Source organism: Rhinopithecus bieti, unplaced genomic scaffold (genome assembly GCF_001698545.2).
Source record: "Rhinopithecus bieti isolate Rb0 unplaced genomic scaffold, ASM169854v2 scaffold_10017, whole genome shotgun sequence".
NCBI classification, from domain to species: Eukaryota; Metazoa; Chordata; class Mammalia; order Primates; family Cercopithecidae; genus Rhinopithecus; species Rhinopithecus bieti.
The window spans coordinates 860,963-880,292 of NW_016806314.1; the positions used below are offsets into that span (position 1 = coordinate 860,963).

Here is a 19,330-nt window from a genome sequence, read left to right on the forward strand (position 1 = left end):
CAAATACAAAATTAGCCGGGCGTGGTGGTGCATGCCTGTAATCCCAGCTACTTGGGAGGCTGAGGCAGGAGAATCTCTTGAATCCAAGAGGTGGAGGTTGCCGAGATTGTACCATTGCACTCCAGCCTGGGCAACAAGAGTGAAACTCCGTCTCAAAAAAAAAAAAAAAAAAAAAAAACCCCGTCAAAAAAAAAAAAAAAAAAAAAAAAAATCCCGTAAAGCTATTGTTATCAAGTGGAGCAGAAGGATATTGTAGGAAGGGCAAGGGAAGCAACTATACCAAAAACTTATGGGAGAATTTCCCAAACTGTAATCTGCAAAATACTGTTTATGCATTAAATGATTTCATTTGGGAAAGACTGGCCTAAATACAGTTTATATACTATAGACTTTCTTGGAGTCTTACATATTAATCTAAGAAGAAGCTTAAAGATATGTTTTTTCTCTAACTTACTGGGCCACAGAATCATTTTTAATTTTAATTTTAATTTATTTGGGGGGAAGGGAAGAATCCTTTTTTAAAAAATGAAACATTTGCTGGCTGGGTGTGGTGGTACATGCCTGTAATCCCAGAACTTTGGGAGGCCAAGGTAGGTGGATCATTTGAGAGCAGGAGTTCAAGACCAGCCTGGCCAACATGGTGAAACCCCATCTTTACAAAAAATTCAAAAATTAGTGGGGCGTGGTGTCATGCATCTGTAGTCCCTGTTCCTCAGGAGGCTGAGGTGGGAGGATAGCTTGAGCCCAGGAGGTCAAGGCTGCTGTGAGCTCTGATAGTGCCACTGCACTCCAGCCTGGGTGACAAGAGTGAGACCCTGTCTCTAAAATAAAATTAAATTAAACATTTGCTAACTTGGAACCAGAGAACAATTTAAGAAATACTGGTCTAAACTGAAATTCCCTTCCTAGAACATAATAACAAGAACCACAGCAATAATGTCTTTCTAGAACTTTATGGCTACAAAGTGTTTTCACATCCATTACCTGGTTTGATAGTTTAGGAAATGCGCATTTAAGCAAACACAGTTACTATGAATGAAAGTTTAAATTAGTATTATTATTTTATTTTATTTTTAAATATTTTAGAGGTGGGGTCTCACTGTGTCATACAGGCTGGAGTGTAATGGTGATATCATAGCTCACTGCAGCCTCAAACTCCTGGGCTCAAAGGATCTTCTCATGTCAGCCTCCTAACTACAGGCATGCACCCATGCTCAGCTACTATTTTTATTTTTTTGTAGAGACAATATCTTACTGTGTTGCCCAAGGTGGTGTTGAAGTCCAGGGCTCAAGAGATCCTCTCACCTCAGCCTCCCAAAGTGCTAGGATTACAGGCATGAGCCACCATGTTCAGCCTAATTTAGTATTCTGAGCTTCCTGGCAGTCAAGGCAAAAACAAACAAAGAAAAGGAACCAGTAGCCTGACAAAGACAAGGTGAAAATAATTTTTTTTTTTTTTTTTTGATACAGAGTCTCACTCTGTCACCCAGGCTAGAATGCAGTGGGGTGATCATAGCTCACTGCAGCTTAGATTTCTTGGGCTCCAGCGATCCTCCCACCTAAGCCTCCCAAGTAGCTGGGACCCCAGGCTTGCACCACCATGCCTGGCTAATTTTTTTTTTTTTTTTTTTTGGGGGATGGGGTTTTGCCATGTTGCCCAGGCTGGTCTTGAACTCCTGAGTTCAAGTGATCGTGATCCACCTGCCTAAACCTCCCAAAGTGCTGCTGGGATTACAGGTGTGAGCCACCATATCTGGCCCCAAGATTTTTTTTTTTTTTTTTAGACGGTGTCTCTGTCACCCAGGCTGGAGTGCAATGGTGCCATCTCGGCTCACTGCAACCTCCGCCTCCCGGATTCAAGCAATTCTCCTGTCTCAGCCTCCCGAGTAGCTGGGATTACAGGTGTGTGCCACCACACCCGGCTAGTTTTTGTATTTTTAGTAGAGATGGAGTTTCACCATATTGGCCAGGCTGGTCTCGAACTCCTGACCTCGGGTGATCCACTCACCTTGGCCTCCCAAAGTGCTGGGATTACAGGCGTGAGCCACTGTGCCTGGCCCACCAAAATTTTTTTAATTAAAAAAAAAGAATCTAAGAAAAAGAAGAAAAGGAATCAGATGTGTTTTAAGAGTCTCAGTAATGGTAACTTCATTCTAAAGGAAATGGAATATGAGTGTCATTATTTAGCCCATTGCTTTGGGAGAATAGGAGTAGGAGAGAAGGTGACATAGCCTTAAATTCTGTTGTCCTGAAATGTGTGTATGGAGCATGGCCTGGTCCTTAAAGGACAGAAAGTGGCCCCAGAGAGGTTGGGAGAAAGGACATAATAGCACTCGGAGGGCATGAGCAGAAAAATAGCTGGAAAACTTCGGCAGCTATGAGTAGCACAGTACAGACATTGGTCTATCTTACATCTTCACTGGGGTAAGGTGAGAGCTCAGTACGAAATCAATGATAAGGCTCCCATAACCCCCTCAGGCCCACAGCTTCACAGGCTGACTGAGACCTGTTATGGATGATTAGAGCTAGAAGGGCCTTTAGGGAACCTCTGATCTGAACTGCCCATTTTGTAGATGGGAAAACTGAGGCCCCATTAGGAAAGAAGCCTGGGACTGACTTGCCCTCCTGCCTTCAGGAAATGATGTACATCTGGAACGGCTACGCTGTGATTGGGAAGCAGCCGACACTCACGGATAGGATGCTTGAGATCATCACCAAGGCGGAAGAGATGCTGGAGAAAGGCCCAGGTGACTTCCCTCAGGCCCTTGAGCCTGCCAGGCTAGGTCAGGTCTTTACAGCTGAAGGTTCCCTTTGCCAAAAATGTCCTTCCCCCGTTCCCTACCCTGGCAATTCTCCTTTCTTTCTCTAGACTGGGCTCCTCCAAGCAGCTGTTCCTTGTCCCCCTGGTAGGGTCAAAGCCTCTGGGCTCCCACAGCCATGGGGCTTCCTTCAGTCCTGACCTCACTGTATTGTCATTGTCTCAGTATTTGCCTTTCCTTCTCAGATGTGACCCCCCCTGAGGACAGGGAGCATGTCTGATTTACCTGTGTCCCTTTGACCTAGCACAGAGTAGGGGGCTCTATAAGTAACTGCTGTAGAAATGAACAAGTCTGTCTTTTTCCCTCACATCCCTATTTTCAGAGAACGAGTACTCAGTGGATGACGAGTGCTTGGTGAAATTGTTGAAAGGCCTGTGTCTGAAATACCTGGGCCGTGTCCGGGAGGCTGAGGAGAATTTTAGGAGCATCTCTGCCAAGTAAGTGCCTCTGTAGCTGCTCCTGCTGGGTCTGAGTCTCCTGGGTAGAATATTCAGGGCTTCTCCATCCTCATGCCCACTGCAGTGGCTGACCCTAGCCAACCCCCACTCACCACACAGGTACTAAACTAGTGTCCACTCTTGCCAGGACTTGTGCCAGGACCTGTACAGATAATTCAGAACTAGCCTCCCAGTGCCACCAAATTGCGTGACTACAGGAGCACATCCACGTTGTTTTGAGTGAACAGTGTGCCCTGGAGTTTGTAATTCAGCGACTCTGTCATTGCCCTCGGGGAGGGCAATGTGACAGATGGCAAGCTGTAGGCAGCCCAACCAAGGCTCGTCAGGGTCATGCTAGAGGAAAGCAGAGAGGACAGCAGGTGCCCGAGGAGGGACCTAAACTTCATGGGAGGTACTAGGAAACGCTTTCCAAGGCTGACGTTGAAACTGGGAAGTTCATCAGGCGGAGAAAGCAAGGGAGGACAGGTTTGAGGCAGAGTAGGGACAGCATGCACCAGTGCATGGACACAGGAAAGACACCTGAGGCAGGGTGATGGCGATGGGGTCTTTGCCTGCCTGGGTGAAGTCATAGAGAGAAAAGATTGAAGATGAAATAAGGAGGGATAGAATGAGAAGGGCCTGGATGTTTTGTTCACAAGGCTAAGTTGTATTCCAAAGAAGAGAGCCAGAAAGGGTACCGGGCAAGGAAGACTTGGGGTTTAAAAGGATATCTCCAGGGCAGCATGGAGGTCGGGCCAGAGGGGATAGGTCAGAGACAGGAGACTTTAGACTTCAATAAACCATTCAACCTGGAGAAAGGGAGGTCGGGACTTAGGTGGCGGTGGATTAAGGACATGGCAGGAGCCATAAGTTGTCAGGGAGCTGGAGCCCAAGGTTACACACACAGGATGGGAAGCCTTTGCTGTGGATCCCAGCCTTTCTATGGCTTGGTAGTGGGAACCTCCCAAAATTGGAGTTCAGGTTAGGAAATCCTCACATGCAGTTTGGGAAAGGCTCAGGAGGAGGAACCTGAGCCATGTCTTCTGTTCTGCAGTGAAAAGAAGATTAAATATGACCACTACTTGATCCCAAACGCCCTGCTGGAGCTGGCCCTGCTGTTTATGGAGCAAGGCAGAAACGAAGAGGCCATCAAACTCTTAGAATCTGCCAAGTAAGCCTTGGATAACCTCAATCTGTCCTTTGCTCCCTCTGAACTCAGCTCAGAAGCTGGCTGGGGACAGAGTTGCCCAGATAGCAGTGAGTGGAGTTGCTAGCAAGGCCAGTCTGGCAGTCTAGAGGGCAGACCTGTGTCTCTCGGAATCCAGCTCTCACCTGTCATAGGAAGACTTCTTTCTTAATGTATGAATGGGCAGTTAGACTCCCAGAGGTAGGAAGTAAGTTCCCGAGGTCACATCAGAAGCCAGCTGCACGGCTGTGTTAGGACCCATGACTCCTGCCTTCCAGGGTAGAGGTCTGTTCCCTAAAACCACCCCTTCAAGCTTAGGAACCCAGGAGGACCAGGAGTGGTTCCAGTGGGCATGATACCAGGGGTGAGGGGCCACAAACGCTTCTGGTTAACTCTCCCATTGGGCAGGGCTCAACTCTCTCGGGACCCAGGAATTTCTCTACAGTCCTTCCTTTGCTGGCGGGGCTCACACAGCTCCAACAGGAGGAAAAGCATCTCTGGGAGCAAGCAGCCTCATGTGTCTGATTCTCTGCTCAATTCCAGGCAAAACTACAAGAATTACTCCATGGAGTCAAGGACACACTTTCGAATCCAGGCAGCCACACTCCAAGCCAAGTCTTCCCTAGAGAACAGCAGCAGATCCATGGTTTCATCAGTGTCCTTGTAGCTTTGTGCAGCAGTTCTGGGCTGGAAGACAAACAGACAGCTGGACAGAGCTCCTGGAAACGTTTCAAAAGATCCCCTCCCCCTGCCCTGCCCTGCCCTGCCTTTGGGGTCCACCGGCGCTCCAGTTGGATGGCACGACATGGGTATCCGTGCAGAAGCCAAGCTGGCATTTTCACCAATGTGGCCAAGGGCCTTTGCCAAGGGCAGAGCAGGTGGAGCCCTCTGCCTGCCTATCACACATACGGGTACTTGCTTTTCACTGTGATGTTTAAGAGAATGTATGAACAGTTTACATTTTCCTTAGAAATACATTGATGGGATCACAGTTGGCTTTAAAAACCAACAACCACCAACCACCTGTAAGTCTTTGTCTTCACCTATTATCATCTGGAGGTAAATCTCTTTATATGATGATGCCAAAGGGCAAATTGCTTTTCGAATTCAGCAAGTTCTCAGCTTGTGTGACTGAAGGGCCTTCAGAGGACCTGAGGAGTGCCTGGGAGAGGCTGAGCCTCAGGCTTCAATGCTTCTGGGGTTGGGCACGAGGATGCACACAGACATCCACTACCTTACTACTCACACTTCATTTCACTCCTTTTGTAAATTTCCAATTTAAAAATCAAGCATGTCTTTTTAGTGAGATAAAATCTGAGCTCTTGTGTAGAAAAATCCATCTCCACCAGTAGGAAATGCCATGGCTTGATGGAAGAGCTGTGTGGCCCTTTCTGTGCCAAAGCCAGGAATTTTGGGGGGCAGGAGGAGGTTCTCAGAATCCAGTCTGTATCTTTGCTGTATGCCAAACTGAAACCACTGGGAATAATTTATGAAAGATAAAAATCTTCTGTACTTCACTCCAAGGTACATTTACTTACTGACAGCATTTTTCTTAGAACTGTTATTCTTGACCTGTTGTGTATGTGTTAGATTCTTCAGTTAAGAGACAAGAGACATTTAAGTGATAAAATTTATGCCCTTAAGGGATCGTGCATCATATATTTCAATATGTGTTGCATGAATCCTTAGGCCGGGCAGAAAGTCTTAATCAGAAACCACATGGCCTATGTATGTTTTATTTAGACCACACAATGTTTTAAACTTTTTGAATAAGTTACCAGCATTCACAAATGGGGAGATTTCACAAATGAATCTGGTTCCTGGCCTGTAATTTAAAAAAAAAAAAAAAAAAAAAAAAGATCTGGCAACATTGAGCCTCATTCCCATGAGGCAACAATCAGCTAGAGCTAAGTCGAGGCTACTTTAAACACGTCTGTTACCTTTCTGGCCCCTAAAAGCATCTGAATTTGCAACCTCTGGGATTGTTAAAGTGAGAACTCAGATTCAGTGACCAACACCAGGTTTTACCCTTCACTTTCTAATGTCAGCACACTTCAACCTAACCATTTCCCTGTAGGGAAAATCACGCGCCCAGTAAAAATATTCATCTGTGAAAACGTTACTCCCCAAATGCATGAATGCAATTTCTATAAGAGAAAAACCAGTTAAACTTTCCAATCTTCCAGCATTGCTGTATTTAACAAACACAGTATCTGCCAAGGGGCTGGGTTAATATATAAAGATTCAGTTGGTCGGTCGCGATGGCTCACTCCTGTAATCCCAGTACTTTGGGAGGCTGAGGCAGGTAGATCACGATGTGAGGAGATCGAAACCATCCTGGCCAATATGGTGAAACCCCGTCTCTACTAAAAATTACAAAAAAAATCAGCTGGGCGTGGTGGCACATGCCTGTAGTCCCAGCTACTTGGGAGGCTGAGGCAGGAGAATCGCTTGAACCCGGTAGGCAGAGGTTGCAGTGAGCCAAGAGCACATCACTGCACTCCAGCCTGGCAACAGAGGGAGAATCCATCCCAAATATATATATATCTCTCTCATTTTGTTAGAATGAAACAAAAGAATGTCCTCCATAGAGAGTAATCTCTTTGCAAGCTATCTCTTCTCCAAAACCTGGATGCTGGGAGACCAACCTGTTTCTAGACTCCTGGACAGGACAGGGTAGGGCGGTAGAGACAGGCTGCAGGAGGACAGGCCTCCATGGCTTCCCCACATGTTGGAATGCTGTCTGGTGCTGTATCAAAGCAGCACTACTCACAGGACACCAAACATATACTTTGGAAAATTGCAGTTTACAAAAACAAAACTTTATCTCAACATTAATTTCAGGTGTTTTTTTTTTTTTTCTGAGACAGAGTCTCACTATGTCACCAGGCTGGAGTACAGTGGCACGATCTCAGTTCACTGTAACCTCCGCCTCCCAGGTTCAAGCAATTCTCCTGCCTCAGCCTCCTGTGTAGCTGGAAGTATAGGCACATGCCACCATGCCCAGCTAATTTTTGTATTTTAGTAGAGATGGGGTTTCACCGTGTTGGCCAGGATGGTCTCGATCTCCTAACCTTGTGATCCGCCTGCCTCGGCCTCCCAAAGTGCTGGAATTATACAGGCTTGAGTCGCCGCGCCCCGCCACGGGTACTTCCATTTCAAAATTTTGTCAAGATGATTTCCTTGTCAACATTTGCTGTTGATTTCCTGCTGGGCTTCATTAATTAACCCTATTTCACTTTTACCCTGCTGCCCTGTCAAGATAAATCAGTGGGTTTTGCCTCCTATATCCCACCTGCAAATTCTGAGATAATCTATCAAATATATATATATATACGTGAAGGACAATGAAAACACTGGGTTTCTAACACCATATCCTTCTTATGCAAGGGCCTTAGAAAGTGAAAATTCTGTCATAGGCTCTCAGTGAGTCATCTGTGGTCACTGCTTCTCTAACAGTGCAGACCTTCTCAGCACGTCTGCCGTGGAAAGGCCACAGATAGGTGGAAGGTTTGAGCCTGGAAATAAGGAGATCTGAATTCCAGTCCTGACTTTGCTACTGATTTTCAGCGTAACTTTGGGAAAGTCACGGATACTCTAAAAATGAGCAATTTGGACAAGACTAAGGCTCTTTCCTGCCTTCTACAGTTTATGGGTTTTCATCTGCAAAATGAGGCAACAGATACACTTCCCTACCTTTCTGCTAAAGCCTGGCGTCCCTAAGCAATTCAACCAGAAATAATAGACTTCCTTAGAGGCTGTACAGTAGCCAGAACACCCAGAGAGCAAGTAATCCTCATTTAGAGAAAGTCTAAATCCTGTGCCCCACAGATGAATTCAGTTGTCAGGGAAGTAGCAACCATGTAACATGATCTGAACAGGTCCTTGGCAACAGAAAGTCTACCTCAGCCTCTCTCTGGTCACAGGCAGAGTGGCTTCTAGCAGTGTGTTGGGCCCTCAGCTCTCCCATGAGTGGGCAGGTTGCCCTATTATCTCTTAAGCCAGAATGGGAGTGTTTCCAAGACAGTTATCGTCATTCCCAGCAGAGAGCCACAACCTGACATCAAAGCCAGGATCCTAAAAGGCCAACAGCAACTCAAGATTTGGCTGAGGTCCAGGTGGGAGAGTCCCAAGTGAAGAACGGCGTCAAGAGGTTTGAAGAAGGCCCCAGTGCGCTACTAGAGCCATTCAAGGGAATCAAATCCAGACCCTTTCCTCTGGAGTTAATCCCAAGTTCATTTCTTCTAAGATGATGGGAGTCAATAGTCTTTTCCTTGTTTACTTCAAATTTAAAGCCTAACAGTGCCTTCTCAACATCCTTAGCATCATCACATTAATTCAGTAATACATGAGAGGTGTCTGGATTCTGAAATCCAAGCAGCAAATGGGACGTTCTCACGCCCACCCTCAGATGCAGCCTTCCAAGGTCGGAAAGTGCCTTCTGCTCGGGTTAGCATGGCTCGTTTGAATTCCAGTGCAAAGTTCATTACTGATCAATAGGCCAGGTCCACAAACAACCTCATTTGGGGGCTCGAAAAATCCATTTCTAAATGAGTAATCTATGACTGCTTCCACTGTACAAAGTCAACTGTTAAGTGACAAAATAAGAATAGAGCTCTTTGGGAAGACATAGAATTAACTATTGAAGATCTCTATGGACTGTTAAAAGTTGATGTTTGGCCGGGCGCGGTGGCTCACGTCTGTAATCCCAGCACTTTGAGAGGCTGAGGCGGGTGGATCAAAAGGTCAGGAGATTGAGACCATTCTGGCCAGCATGGTGAAACTGCATCTCTACTAAAAATACAAAAATTATCCGGGCATGGTGGTGGGCACCTGTAGTCCCTGCTACTCAGGAGGCTGAGGCAGGAGAATTGCTTGAACCCAGGAGGTGGAGGTTGCAGTGAATCGAGATCATGCCTCTGCACTCCAGCCTGGTGACAGAGCAAGACTCTGTCTCAAAAAAAAAAAAAAAAAAAAAAAGTGGATGTTTGAGTTTAATCAGAGACATCACAGCTAATGTCTCACAAATGACTAGATCAGATTTGTTTTTCCTCCTCCACATTAACAAACACTTCAGAACATCAGACACCATACGCTCTGGGGAAAATAATAAAAGCTAATATTTATTAAATACTCATGATGTGCCAGTTGCTATTTTAAGTACTTTACATTTATGTAATCCTCATAATATTTATGTCATCCTATGGAATGGGGCCATTGTCATTTTGCAGATGGCAAAACTGAGGCACGGGTAAATAAGTTGCCTCAGATCACACGATGATGCAGCAGAAAGATTTGAAGACAGGCTGCTGAACTCTAAAGCCCGTACTTTGCTACACTGTTGGTCAAGCTGTAAAATCCTGTATAAAGTTAGACCCAGCTTATACTGACTCATGGGCCACTGTGAAAATGGAAGAAGTACTGGCTAATAGCTCAGCCGTTGGAGATGCTCAGCTGCAAACACATGGAGCATGTCTGTGTGGCATGGTTCCCTTTAGCACTTGGCATCATGAAGTAGGGAGAGGGCCTAACTTGGAAAAAGCCAAAAGAAAAGCAATCCTTAAACAACAGTATTTGCTCAGAAAATCATCGAGGGATGATGGAGGAAAAGGCATGATCCAGTCCCCACTTGGATAGGTAGAGTTCCAGTCAACTACTCCACAGATGGGAAGTGAAGCCCGCACTGAGGCTTGATGCATAGCAAGTCACATGCTAGAAGGAGTTTGGTATAAGACAATAAGAAAGAGGACCACTGGCAAACTGGGAAGCATATGATGCCAAAGGCACTAAAAACTGTTTTATAGTTTAAGCACTTATGAGTGCTTGGCTAAGCACATCACATTTGTGGGTCAAAGTGACCCATGGGCCACAGCTTTGTCCTCCTGGTACCGAGATGACTTCCTACAGTTCTCTGGAAAAGAGGTTGTGAGCAAATTCACAGTATGAGAAAGCCTGGTTTACTAAAAATATCCAGCTATTTTTTTTTTTTTTTTTTGAGACAGAGTTTTGCTCTTGTTGCCCAGGCTGGAGTGCAATGGGTGATCTCGGCTCACTACAACCTCTGCCTCCAGGGTTCAGGTGATTTTCCTGCCTCAGCCTCCTGAGTAGATGGGATTATAGGCATGTGCCACCACCCCTGGCTACCTTTGTATTTTTTAGCAGAGATGGGGTTTCTCCATGTTGGTCAGGCTGATCTCAAACTCCCGACCTCAGGTGATCTTCCCATCTCGGCCTCTCAAAGTGCTGGGATTACAGGCGTGAGCCACTGTGCCTGGCCTACTCAACTNTTTTTGAGACAGAGTTTTGCTCTTGTTGCCCAGGCTGGAGTGCAATGGGTGATCTCGGCTCACTACAACCTCTGCCTCCAGGGTTCAGGTGATTTTCCTGCCTCAGCCTCCTGAGTAGATGGGATTATAGGCATGTGCCACCACCCCTGGCTACCTTTGTATTTTTTAGCAGAGATGGGGTTTCTCCATGTTGGTCAGGCTGATCTCAAACTCCCGACCTCAGGTGATCTTCCCATCTCGGCCTCTCAAAGTGCTGGGATTACAGGCGTGAGCCACTGTGCCTGGCCTACTCAACTTTTAAGTTCAATTAATTACATGGGGTAGTGGATAAAAGCACAACTTAGTCAAACTACTTCACTCCATTTAGAGAATCAGTTTACTCTTAGGCAAAGTGGGGTTTAATGCCAACTGCTTCACAAGGGTTGTTGAGGATGAAGAGCAAGCATGTAAATGAATAGGCTAGCATGGCCCCGAGTATACAATATTAAGGTAAATTTATTGGTTTACTTCTACTGTGCGAAGGCAATGGTGGATTTGGTCGACGGATGACTGAATCGGGGGCACTAGTGCCACAATTAAGCTTTCTTTACCTCTTGGCTTTTGCTCCTGTGTGAGATTCTTTTGATCTGACTTCTCTGCATGGCAGGAGTACATGGCACTGTAGGTCTCATGTCCTTAGAGCATATGGCCAGTGAAGCGAAGGGCTGCTTTCCCTAATTCCAGTATGAACAATACCAGATAAGGACAATTAGTCTGGCTTGGCTCAAATGTTCATCCCTTAGGCAAGTGCTTCTCAAAGTATGGTCCCCGATCAGCATTAGCATCCCCTGAGAACTTGTTAGACATACAAATTCTCAGATCCCACCTTGACCTAAAAGCTGTAGGTTTGAGGCCCTCCAATCAGAGGTGTTTTTTGTTTTCTGGTTTTTTGTATTTTTGTTTTTTGAGATAGAGTCTCCCTTTGTTGTCCAGGCTGGAGTGCAGTGGTGTGATCTCGGCTCACTGCAACCTCCGCCTCCCGGGTTCAAGCAATTCTCCTGGCACAGCCTCCTGAGTAGCTGGGATTACAGGCACGTGCCACCACACCTGGCTAATTAGTAGAGATGGGGTTTCACCATGTTGGTCAGGGTGGTCTCGATCTCCTGACCTCAGGTGATCCTGAGGTGACATGAGTCACCATGCCTGGCCACAGTCTGAGTTTTAAAAGACCTGTAGATGGCCGGGTGCAGCTCATGCCTGTAATCCCAGCACTTTGGGAGGCCGAGGCAGTCAGATCACTTGAGGTCAGAAGTTTGAGACTAGGCTAGCCAACATGGTGAAACCCATTTCTAATAAAAATACAAAAATTAGCTGAATGTGGTGATGCATGCCTGTAATCCCAGCTACTCGGAAGGCTGAGGCAGGAGAATTGCTTGAGCCTGAGAGGGTGGAGGTTGCAGTGAGCCGAGATCGCACCACTGCACTCCAGCCTGGACAACAGAGGGAGACTGTATCTCAGAAAAAAAAAAAACCTGCTGATGAATTTGATGCATACTAAAGTTTGAGACCCATTGCCCTAGAATGGCAGTGAGGTACCACAATTGGCCTACCTTCAGACATATGCTCAGTGGGGGTATTACTAAAAGGGAAGATGGTGTATTGGACAAACAAAAACACCACAAATCCACTATTATGTCCTTTCTTTCAAAAGTTGATACACAGGAAGTATGATTTACCCTATTCCCAAGAACAGGTGAGGATGAGGACAGTGGGTGTACTGGTTAGAGACAAGGCTTATCAGAAAGCTGCATGTTCAGGCCAGCTGCAGTGGCTCACACCTGTAATCCCAGCATTTTGGGAGGCTGAGACTGGTGGATAGCTTGAGCCCAGTTTGAGAACAGCCTGGGCAATACAGCAAAACTCCATCTCTACCAAAAAAACAAACACATACAAAATCAACCAGTACATGCGCCTGTGGTCCCAGCTACTTGGCAGGCTGAGTTAGGATTGCATGAGCCTGGGAGGTGGAGGTTGCAGTGAGCCAAGATTGCACCACTGCACTCCAACCTGGGTGACACAGTGAGTCTGTCTCAAAAATGAGAGAGAGAGAATTAAAGAAAGAGAAAGAAGAAAATAAAGAAGAGAAAGAAGAAGAAGAGAAAGAAAGAAGAAAGAAAAGAAAGAGAAAGGAAGGAAGGAAGTGAAGGAAGGGAAGGAAAGGAAGGGAAGGAAGGGAAGGAAGGGAAGGAAAAGAAGGAAGGAAGAAAGAAAGAGAGAAAGAAAAAGCAAGCTGCACCTTCAAGGAGAGCTTTGCCTTTGTCGCCCTTCTCCTGGCCACCCTCCAAACTCTTCTTTATAAGATCCCTATTTGCAATGGGAAACTCCTTGAGATGTTAGTTAGCTCAGATTTCTAAGGACCTCTTTTTCCTCATTTTCTCCTTCCCTTCATTTATTACATATCTTTTGAACACCTACTGTCCTGCTCTCATGGAGCTTGTTCTGAAAGTGAAGTCATAGGAGTTAACAAAGAATTTGAACCATGGAGTAAATACAGTCATCTGCCACATAACGACGTTTCCATCAGTCACAGACCATATATATGACGGTGGGTTCATAACATTATGATGGAGTTGAAAAAGTCCTGCCAGGTGCGGTGGCTCACGCCTATAATCCCAGCATTTTGGGAGGCTGAGGCGGGCAGATCACCTGAGGTCGGAAGTTCGAGACCAGCCTGACCAACATGGAGAAACCCTTTCTCTACTAAAAATACAATATTAGCCGGATGTGTGGCACATGCCTGTAATCCCAGCTACTCGGAGGCTGAGGCAGGAGAATTGCTTGAACACAGGAGGCAGGGGTTGCAGTGAGCCGAGATCACGCCATTGCACTCCAGCTTGGACAAGAGCAAAAGTCCGTCTCAAAAAAGAAAGAAAAGAAAAATTCCTATGCCCTAGTGATATAGCCATGGTAAGTTTGTAGGGCAACACATTACTCATGTTTGTGGTGATGTTGGTGTAAACATACCTACTGCACTGCCAATCGTCAAAAATTTTTTTTTTTTTTTGAGACGGACTTCCGCTCATCGTCCAGGCTGGAGCGCAGTGGCATGATCTTGGTACTCCAGATCATTGCAACCTCCGCCTCTTGTGTTCAAGTGATTCTCCTGCCTCTGCTTCCCAAGTAGCTAATATTACAGGCGTGCGCCACCATGCCAGCTAATTTTTAGTAGAGACGGGGTTTCACCATGTGCTGGCCATGCTGGTCTGGAACTCCCAACCTCAGGTGATCTGCCTGCCTTGGCCTCCCAAAGGGCTGTGATTACAAGCATGAGCCACCACGCCCGGCCCAGTCATATAAAATTATAGCACATACAATTAAATATGGTACATATTACAAAAGTTTAAAAGTTAAAAAAATTAGAAAGTTTATAAAAGTACAGTAAGCTGTTAATTATTGAAAAAAGAATATTTTAAATAATAAACAATGTAGCCCAAGTGTGGTGTTTATAAAGTCTGCAGTAGTGTACATTCATGCACCACTTACTCACTGATTCACCCCGAGCAACCTCCAGTCCTGCAAGCTCCCTTCATGGTAACTACAGGTATACTGTTTTTATCTTTTACACTGTTTTCTGTGTTTAGATGCACAAATACAAGCACTGTGTTACAATTGTCCAGGATATTCAACACAGTAACACGCTGTCCAGGTCTGTAGCCTAGAAGCAACAATACCATCTAGGTTTGTGCAATTACATTCTGTGATATTCCATGAGGACGAAATTCGCAATTCATGCTTGTAAGTGGGATGTGTCTGGTCTAGAGGATAAGAAGTCAGCTATCTGAACAAAGTGGAGAAGAGAGCTGCAGGGCAGAAATAATAGCACAAAAAGACTTGAGACAGGAAAGAACTTGGCATTTTAGAAGGCATGAAGACAGCCCATGAGGCTAAACGGTTGATTCAAATGAAAAGGCAGAAAGCCACCTCATCCCCGTTAAGGAGTCTGGGTTTTATGCTCTGCATTACAGGAAGCTATTAAAGTTTTAAGTAGGGGAATGACATCAATTTACTTATTCACCTTAATGTAACTGCTGTGTGAAGAATGGATTATATAGGGTTAAACATGGAAGTTAGTCTCCAGCACCAATTGCTTCTGGTTTGTCTAACGCATAAAAATGCTGCATCTTGGCCGGGCGCGGTGGCTCACACCTGTAATCCTAGCACTTTGGGAGGCTGAGGTGGGTGGGTTGCCTGAGTTCAGGAATTCGAAACCAGCCTGGGCAGGATGGTGAAACTCCGTCTCTACTAAAAATACAAAATTTAAATGAGCATGGGGATGTGCCCCTGTAGTCCCAGCTACTCAGGAGGCTGAGGCAGGAGAATCACTAGAACCCAGGAGGCGGCGGTTACAGTGAGCCAAGATTGCACCACTGCACTCCAGCCTGGGCAACAGAGCAAGACTGTGTCAAAAAAAAAAAAAAAAAAAGCTGTCAATATGCTAAGTTATAATTAGGTACTAAGACTCAATGAGTAGGTATTTCACGTTCTTTGTTCTTCACAAAAAATCAGAAATCCAGTTCATTAAAATCCATGCCCAGGACCAGGATTTCTTACTTCAAGTATATCTTCAAAGCCATTAACTCAAAGTTTAAGAAAGAGTCCTGAGAGCAGGACTTGCAAAAACAGGCCATCTGAAAATGCCTTACTAGAATAGCACCTGTCTCACAACCAGAAATAACAATGCCGGCCAGGCGCAGTGGCTCACGCCTGTAATCCCAGCACTTTGGGAGGCTGAGGCGGGCGGATCACCTGGAGGTCAGGAGTTCGAGACCAGCTTCAACATGGCGAAATCCCATCTCTACTAAAAATACAAAATTAGCCGGGCATGGTGGTGCATGCCTGCAATCCCAGCTACTTGGGAGGCTGAGGCAGGAGAATTGCTTGAACCTGGAAGTTGGAGGTTGCGGTGAGCTGAGATCGTGCCATTGCACTCCAGCCTGGGCAACAAGAGTGAAACTCCATCTCAAAAAAAAAAAAAAAAAGGATGCCTATGAATTATTCTTCCTTGTGTCAAGATAACACTACAGATAGTGATGAGTGTAAGCAAGACCAAACCTCTTCCCTTCCCTACACCTTGCACACTGTAAAGTTGTAGCTGTTAATTTATAATGTGTTTACCAAGTTCAATTAAGCTTTGCATAGGGGATCATCATTCTGCATTGTTTCAAAGCTGAAGGCCTGGCTCTAATTCTGGCGTTGGCAGAATGCAGCCTATTCCTGCACCTCATCTGGGTAATGCTGGAAGCCAATCTCAATGTCTGATAGCACAGTCCAGGCTTCTCAATTCACACACAATGCTTAAAACTTGCTTTTGGGTCCTAGCTGACCAGATCAGCTACTGTGGTGGCCGCCAGTGAGAAGGTGAACTTTTTTTTCATAGCCAACCAAATCTTCTCACAGGCATTCAGAGTACCCAGTGCCATGACAAGACTCTTAGGGAGGCCCCTTAGTTATGTTCCTCAACTTCTTTTTCTCAGTGCTAACAGATGTGGAGCCCACAAGCACAAATATTAGAGAAGGGGTTCAAAGCAAATAGGTGCTGCTCCTTCATCGCCATCAGTTTTAGATGCTTAAAACATGTGCCTATTGTTAACATTCCTTCACTCAAAGAGAAAACAAACTTTCTACGGGAAGCACCTGAAGATGACTAAATGTGCCAGTGAACAGTAATTTTTCTCAAGAAACAGAAATGTAACGTAATCTCGACCATACTTTTATTAAAAAACTGTATGTGAAGAAATGATAAATGGCTTCAGTCAGTTAATAACATTAATCAGATGCATCCAGCTATTGTCCTAAGGCAGTGCCAGACTGGGAGCAGTGACTCAGGCCTATAATCCCAGCACTTTGGAAGGCTGAGGCAGGAGAATCTCGAGGCCAGGAGTTTCAGGCCAGCCTGGGCAATACAGTGAGACTCCATCTCTACAAAAAAACCAAAACATTAGCTGGACCTGGTTGAGCGCACCTGCAGTCAATCCCAGCTACTCCGGAGACTGAGGTGGGAAAAATCACTTGAGCGCAGGAGTCTGAGCTTATGGTGATCCAGCCCGGGTGACACAGCGAGACCCTGTCTCCAAAACAAAAGCTTGTGCCTAACTGCTCAGTGTGATAAAGCAAACAAAAACAATGTGGATAATTAAAATGTGCAAATAAATCTCAAACCCTTTTTGTAATTCACTGGTGCCTCTGATGGAAGAAGTCTGTAAAATCAGGAAATAGGTTGTAAAGGGACTTATCTGGATGCTCTGTATCTATGCTAAAGAGCAAGGAAATAGCAAAAGGACAAATGAAGAGCAGAAAGTCTAGAAAATTGTGCCTGGACAATCCATCTCTGAATAACCAGCAAGTGCCCAATACGGCTTCTAATTTCTCAGGAAACAAAAATGTACCAAACCTGTATTTCACAAGTTTGGGAAGGGATCATCTACCAACGGTTCCAAAACCTGCTAGTGCATCAGAATCACTTGGAGAACCTGTTACAAATTATAGATAGCCAGGTATGGTGACCCACACCTGTAACCCCAGCACTTTGGGGGGCCGAGGTGGGAGGATCATTCGAGCCCAGTTTGAGACCAGCCTGGGCCACATGCCAAAAACCCATCTCTACAAAAAAAAAAAAAAAAAAAAAAATTAGCCAGGTATGGTGGCGTGTGCCGGTAGTCTCAGCTCCTTGGGAGGACTGCTTGAGCCTGGGAGGTGGAGGTTGCAGTGAGCCGTCATTGCGCCACCGCCCTCCAGTCTGGGAGATAGAGTGAGACCCTGTCTCAAAAATTTGTTTCTCCTCTCCCACTCTGATAGGAGAAGGGTCTCCATTACTAATAAACATCCAGAGCCCTAGGTAATTGTGCTCTGGTTGTCCTGGCCTCTGAGAACTACTGATCTACCAACACTCCCATGGTGGGGAAAATGGGGATTAGAAGAGACAAGTGAGCAGAGTGAGCCATGATCACAGCACTGCACTACAACCTGGGAGACAGAGAAAGACCGTCTCAAAAAAAAAAAAAAGAAGAAAAAAAACAAAGAGTACAGAAGGACAGGTCAAATCGTCCTCTGTCTCTTCCCGCCCAGTAAAAGAGCAGTTGATATTTAAAAGAAAAAATTTTAAAATAAAATATAATAAAATTTAAAACCGAAAAGTGGTTAAATTCACATAGGTAAATTTAACATTACTTGAAGGATATTAACCTAAAATCCAACTTTTCTGGTGTCCACAAATTTTAAAATTAAGGCTTAAAAAATTAGTTGAGATTACACCAAGATGCATTTACACGCGTTTCATCAGTTGACTCCATGACTGCTACCCACTGCTTTTGTAAGCAGAGATAGCCACCAACTATTTTTGTGACTTAGGCTGAAGAAACGTACTCTCTCTCGTTTACCACTTCCAGTCTCAAGACCTTAGGCCGCCGGGCGCGGTGGCTCAAGCCTGTAATCCCAGCACTTTGGGAGGCCGAGACGGGCGGATCCCGAGGTCAGGAGATCGAGACCATCCTGGCTAATACGGTGAAACCCCGCCTCTACTAAAAAATACAAAAAACTAGCCGGGCGGCGAGGCGGGCGCCTGTAGTCCCAGCTACTCGGGAGGCTGAGACAGGAGAATGGCGTGAACCCGGGAGGCGGAGCTTGCAGTGAGCTGAGAGCCGGCCACTGCACTCCAGCCTGGGCGGCAGAGCAAGACTCCGTCTCAAAAAAAAAAAAAAAAAAGACCTTAGGCAGCTCTCCTTTTGACTACAGTATCACCCACTTTATCCGTGGATATACTCTCTAAGAAGCCCACTGCGTATCTCAAACTGTGGATAGTACCACATATACCTACACATACATACCTATGATAAAGTTTAATTTATGGATCAGGCACAGTAAGAAATTAGGAACAATATTGGTAAAACAGTAAGTTTGTCTTTTTTTTTTTTTTTTTTTTGAGACAGAATCTCACTCTGTTGCCCAGGCTGGAGTGCGGTGGTGCAATCTTGGCTCACTGCAACCTCTGCCTTCTGGGTTCAAGCGATTCTCCAGCCTCATGCTCCCAAGTAGTTGGGATTACAAGTGTGCATCACCATGCCTGGCTAATCTTTGTCTTTTTAGTAGAGACGGGGTTCACCATGTTGGCCAGACTGGTCTCAAACTCCTGATCTCCAGTGATCCACCTGCCTTGGCCTCCTGAAGTGCTGGGATTACAGGTGTGAGCCACCATTCCCAGTAAATACAATTTTGTAAATTGTATTTACAAAAGTTATAACAATAGATTGTAATAAAAGTTATGCGAGGCTGGGTGCAGTGGCTCACGCCTGTAATCCCAGCACTTTGGGAGGCCAAGACGGGTGGATCACCTGAGGTTGGGAGTTCAAGACCAGCCTGACCAACATGGAGAAACCCCGTCTCTACTAAAAATACAAAATTAGCCAGGCATGGTGGCACATGCCTGTAATCCCAGCTACTCGGGAGGCTAAGGCGGGATAATTGCTTGAACCCAGGAGGCGGAGGCTGCAGTGAGCTGAGAATGCACCATCGCACTCTAGCCTGGGTAACAAGAGCGAAACTCCATCTCAAAAAAAAAAAAAAAAA

General features: G+C 45.6%; 1 protein-coding gene and 1 long non-coding RNA gene across 9 annotated transcripts in view; one reads left to right on the top strand and one right to left on the bottom strand.

Annotated features, from left to right (window-relative positions):
* The window catches only part of TTC39A (tetratricopeptide repeat domain 39A), a 58,253-nt gene extending 52,240 nt beyond the window's left edge, over positions 1-6,013 (top strand). For 4 of the 8 annotated variants that reach the window (XM_017875442.1, XM_017875440.1, XM_017875445.1 and 1 more), the window contains exons 15-18: positions 2,636-2,747; positions 3,142-3,256; positions 4,311-4,427; positions 4,986-6,013. In XM_017875442.1, coding sequence (XP_017730931.1) covers positions 2,636-2,747; positions 3,142-3,256; positions 4,311-4,427; positions 4,986-5,109 — 468 coding nt within the window. In that variant the 3' untranslated portion in view covers positions 5,110-6,013. The remainder of the gene's footprint in view (positions 1-2,635; positions 2,748-3,141; positions 3,257-4,310; positions 4,428-4,985) is intronic. The other 4 variants (XM_017875441.1, XM_017875444.1, XM_017875443.1 and 1 more) reach the window with 3 other exon arrangements.
* An 11,877-nt stretch (positions 6,014-17,890) lies between these two features.
* Positions 17,891-18,694, bottom strand: LOC108531817 (uncharacterized). Its single transcript, XR_001886289.1, has 2 exons — positions 18,473-18,694; positions 17,891-18,162 (listed from the first exon to the last, which is right to left on the bottom strand). It is a non-coding gene; the product is annotated as an uncharacterized LOC108531817 (long non-coding RNA).
* Between the last annotated feature and the right edge of the window lie 636 nt (positions 18,695-19,330).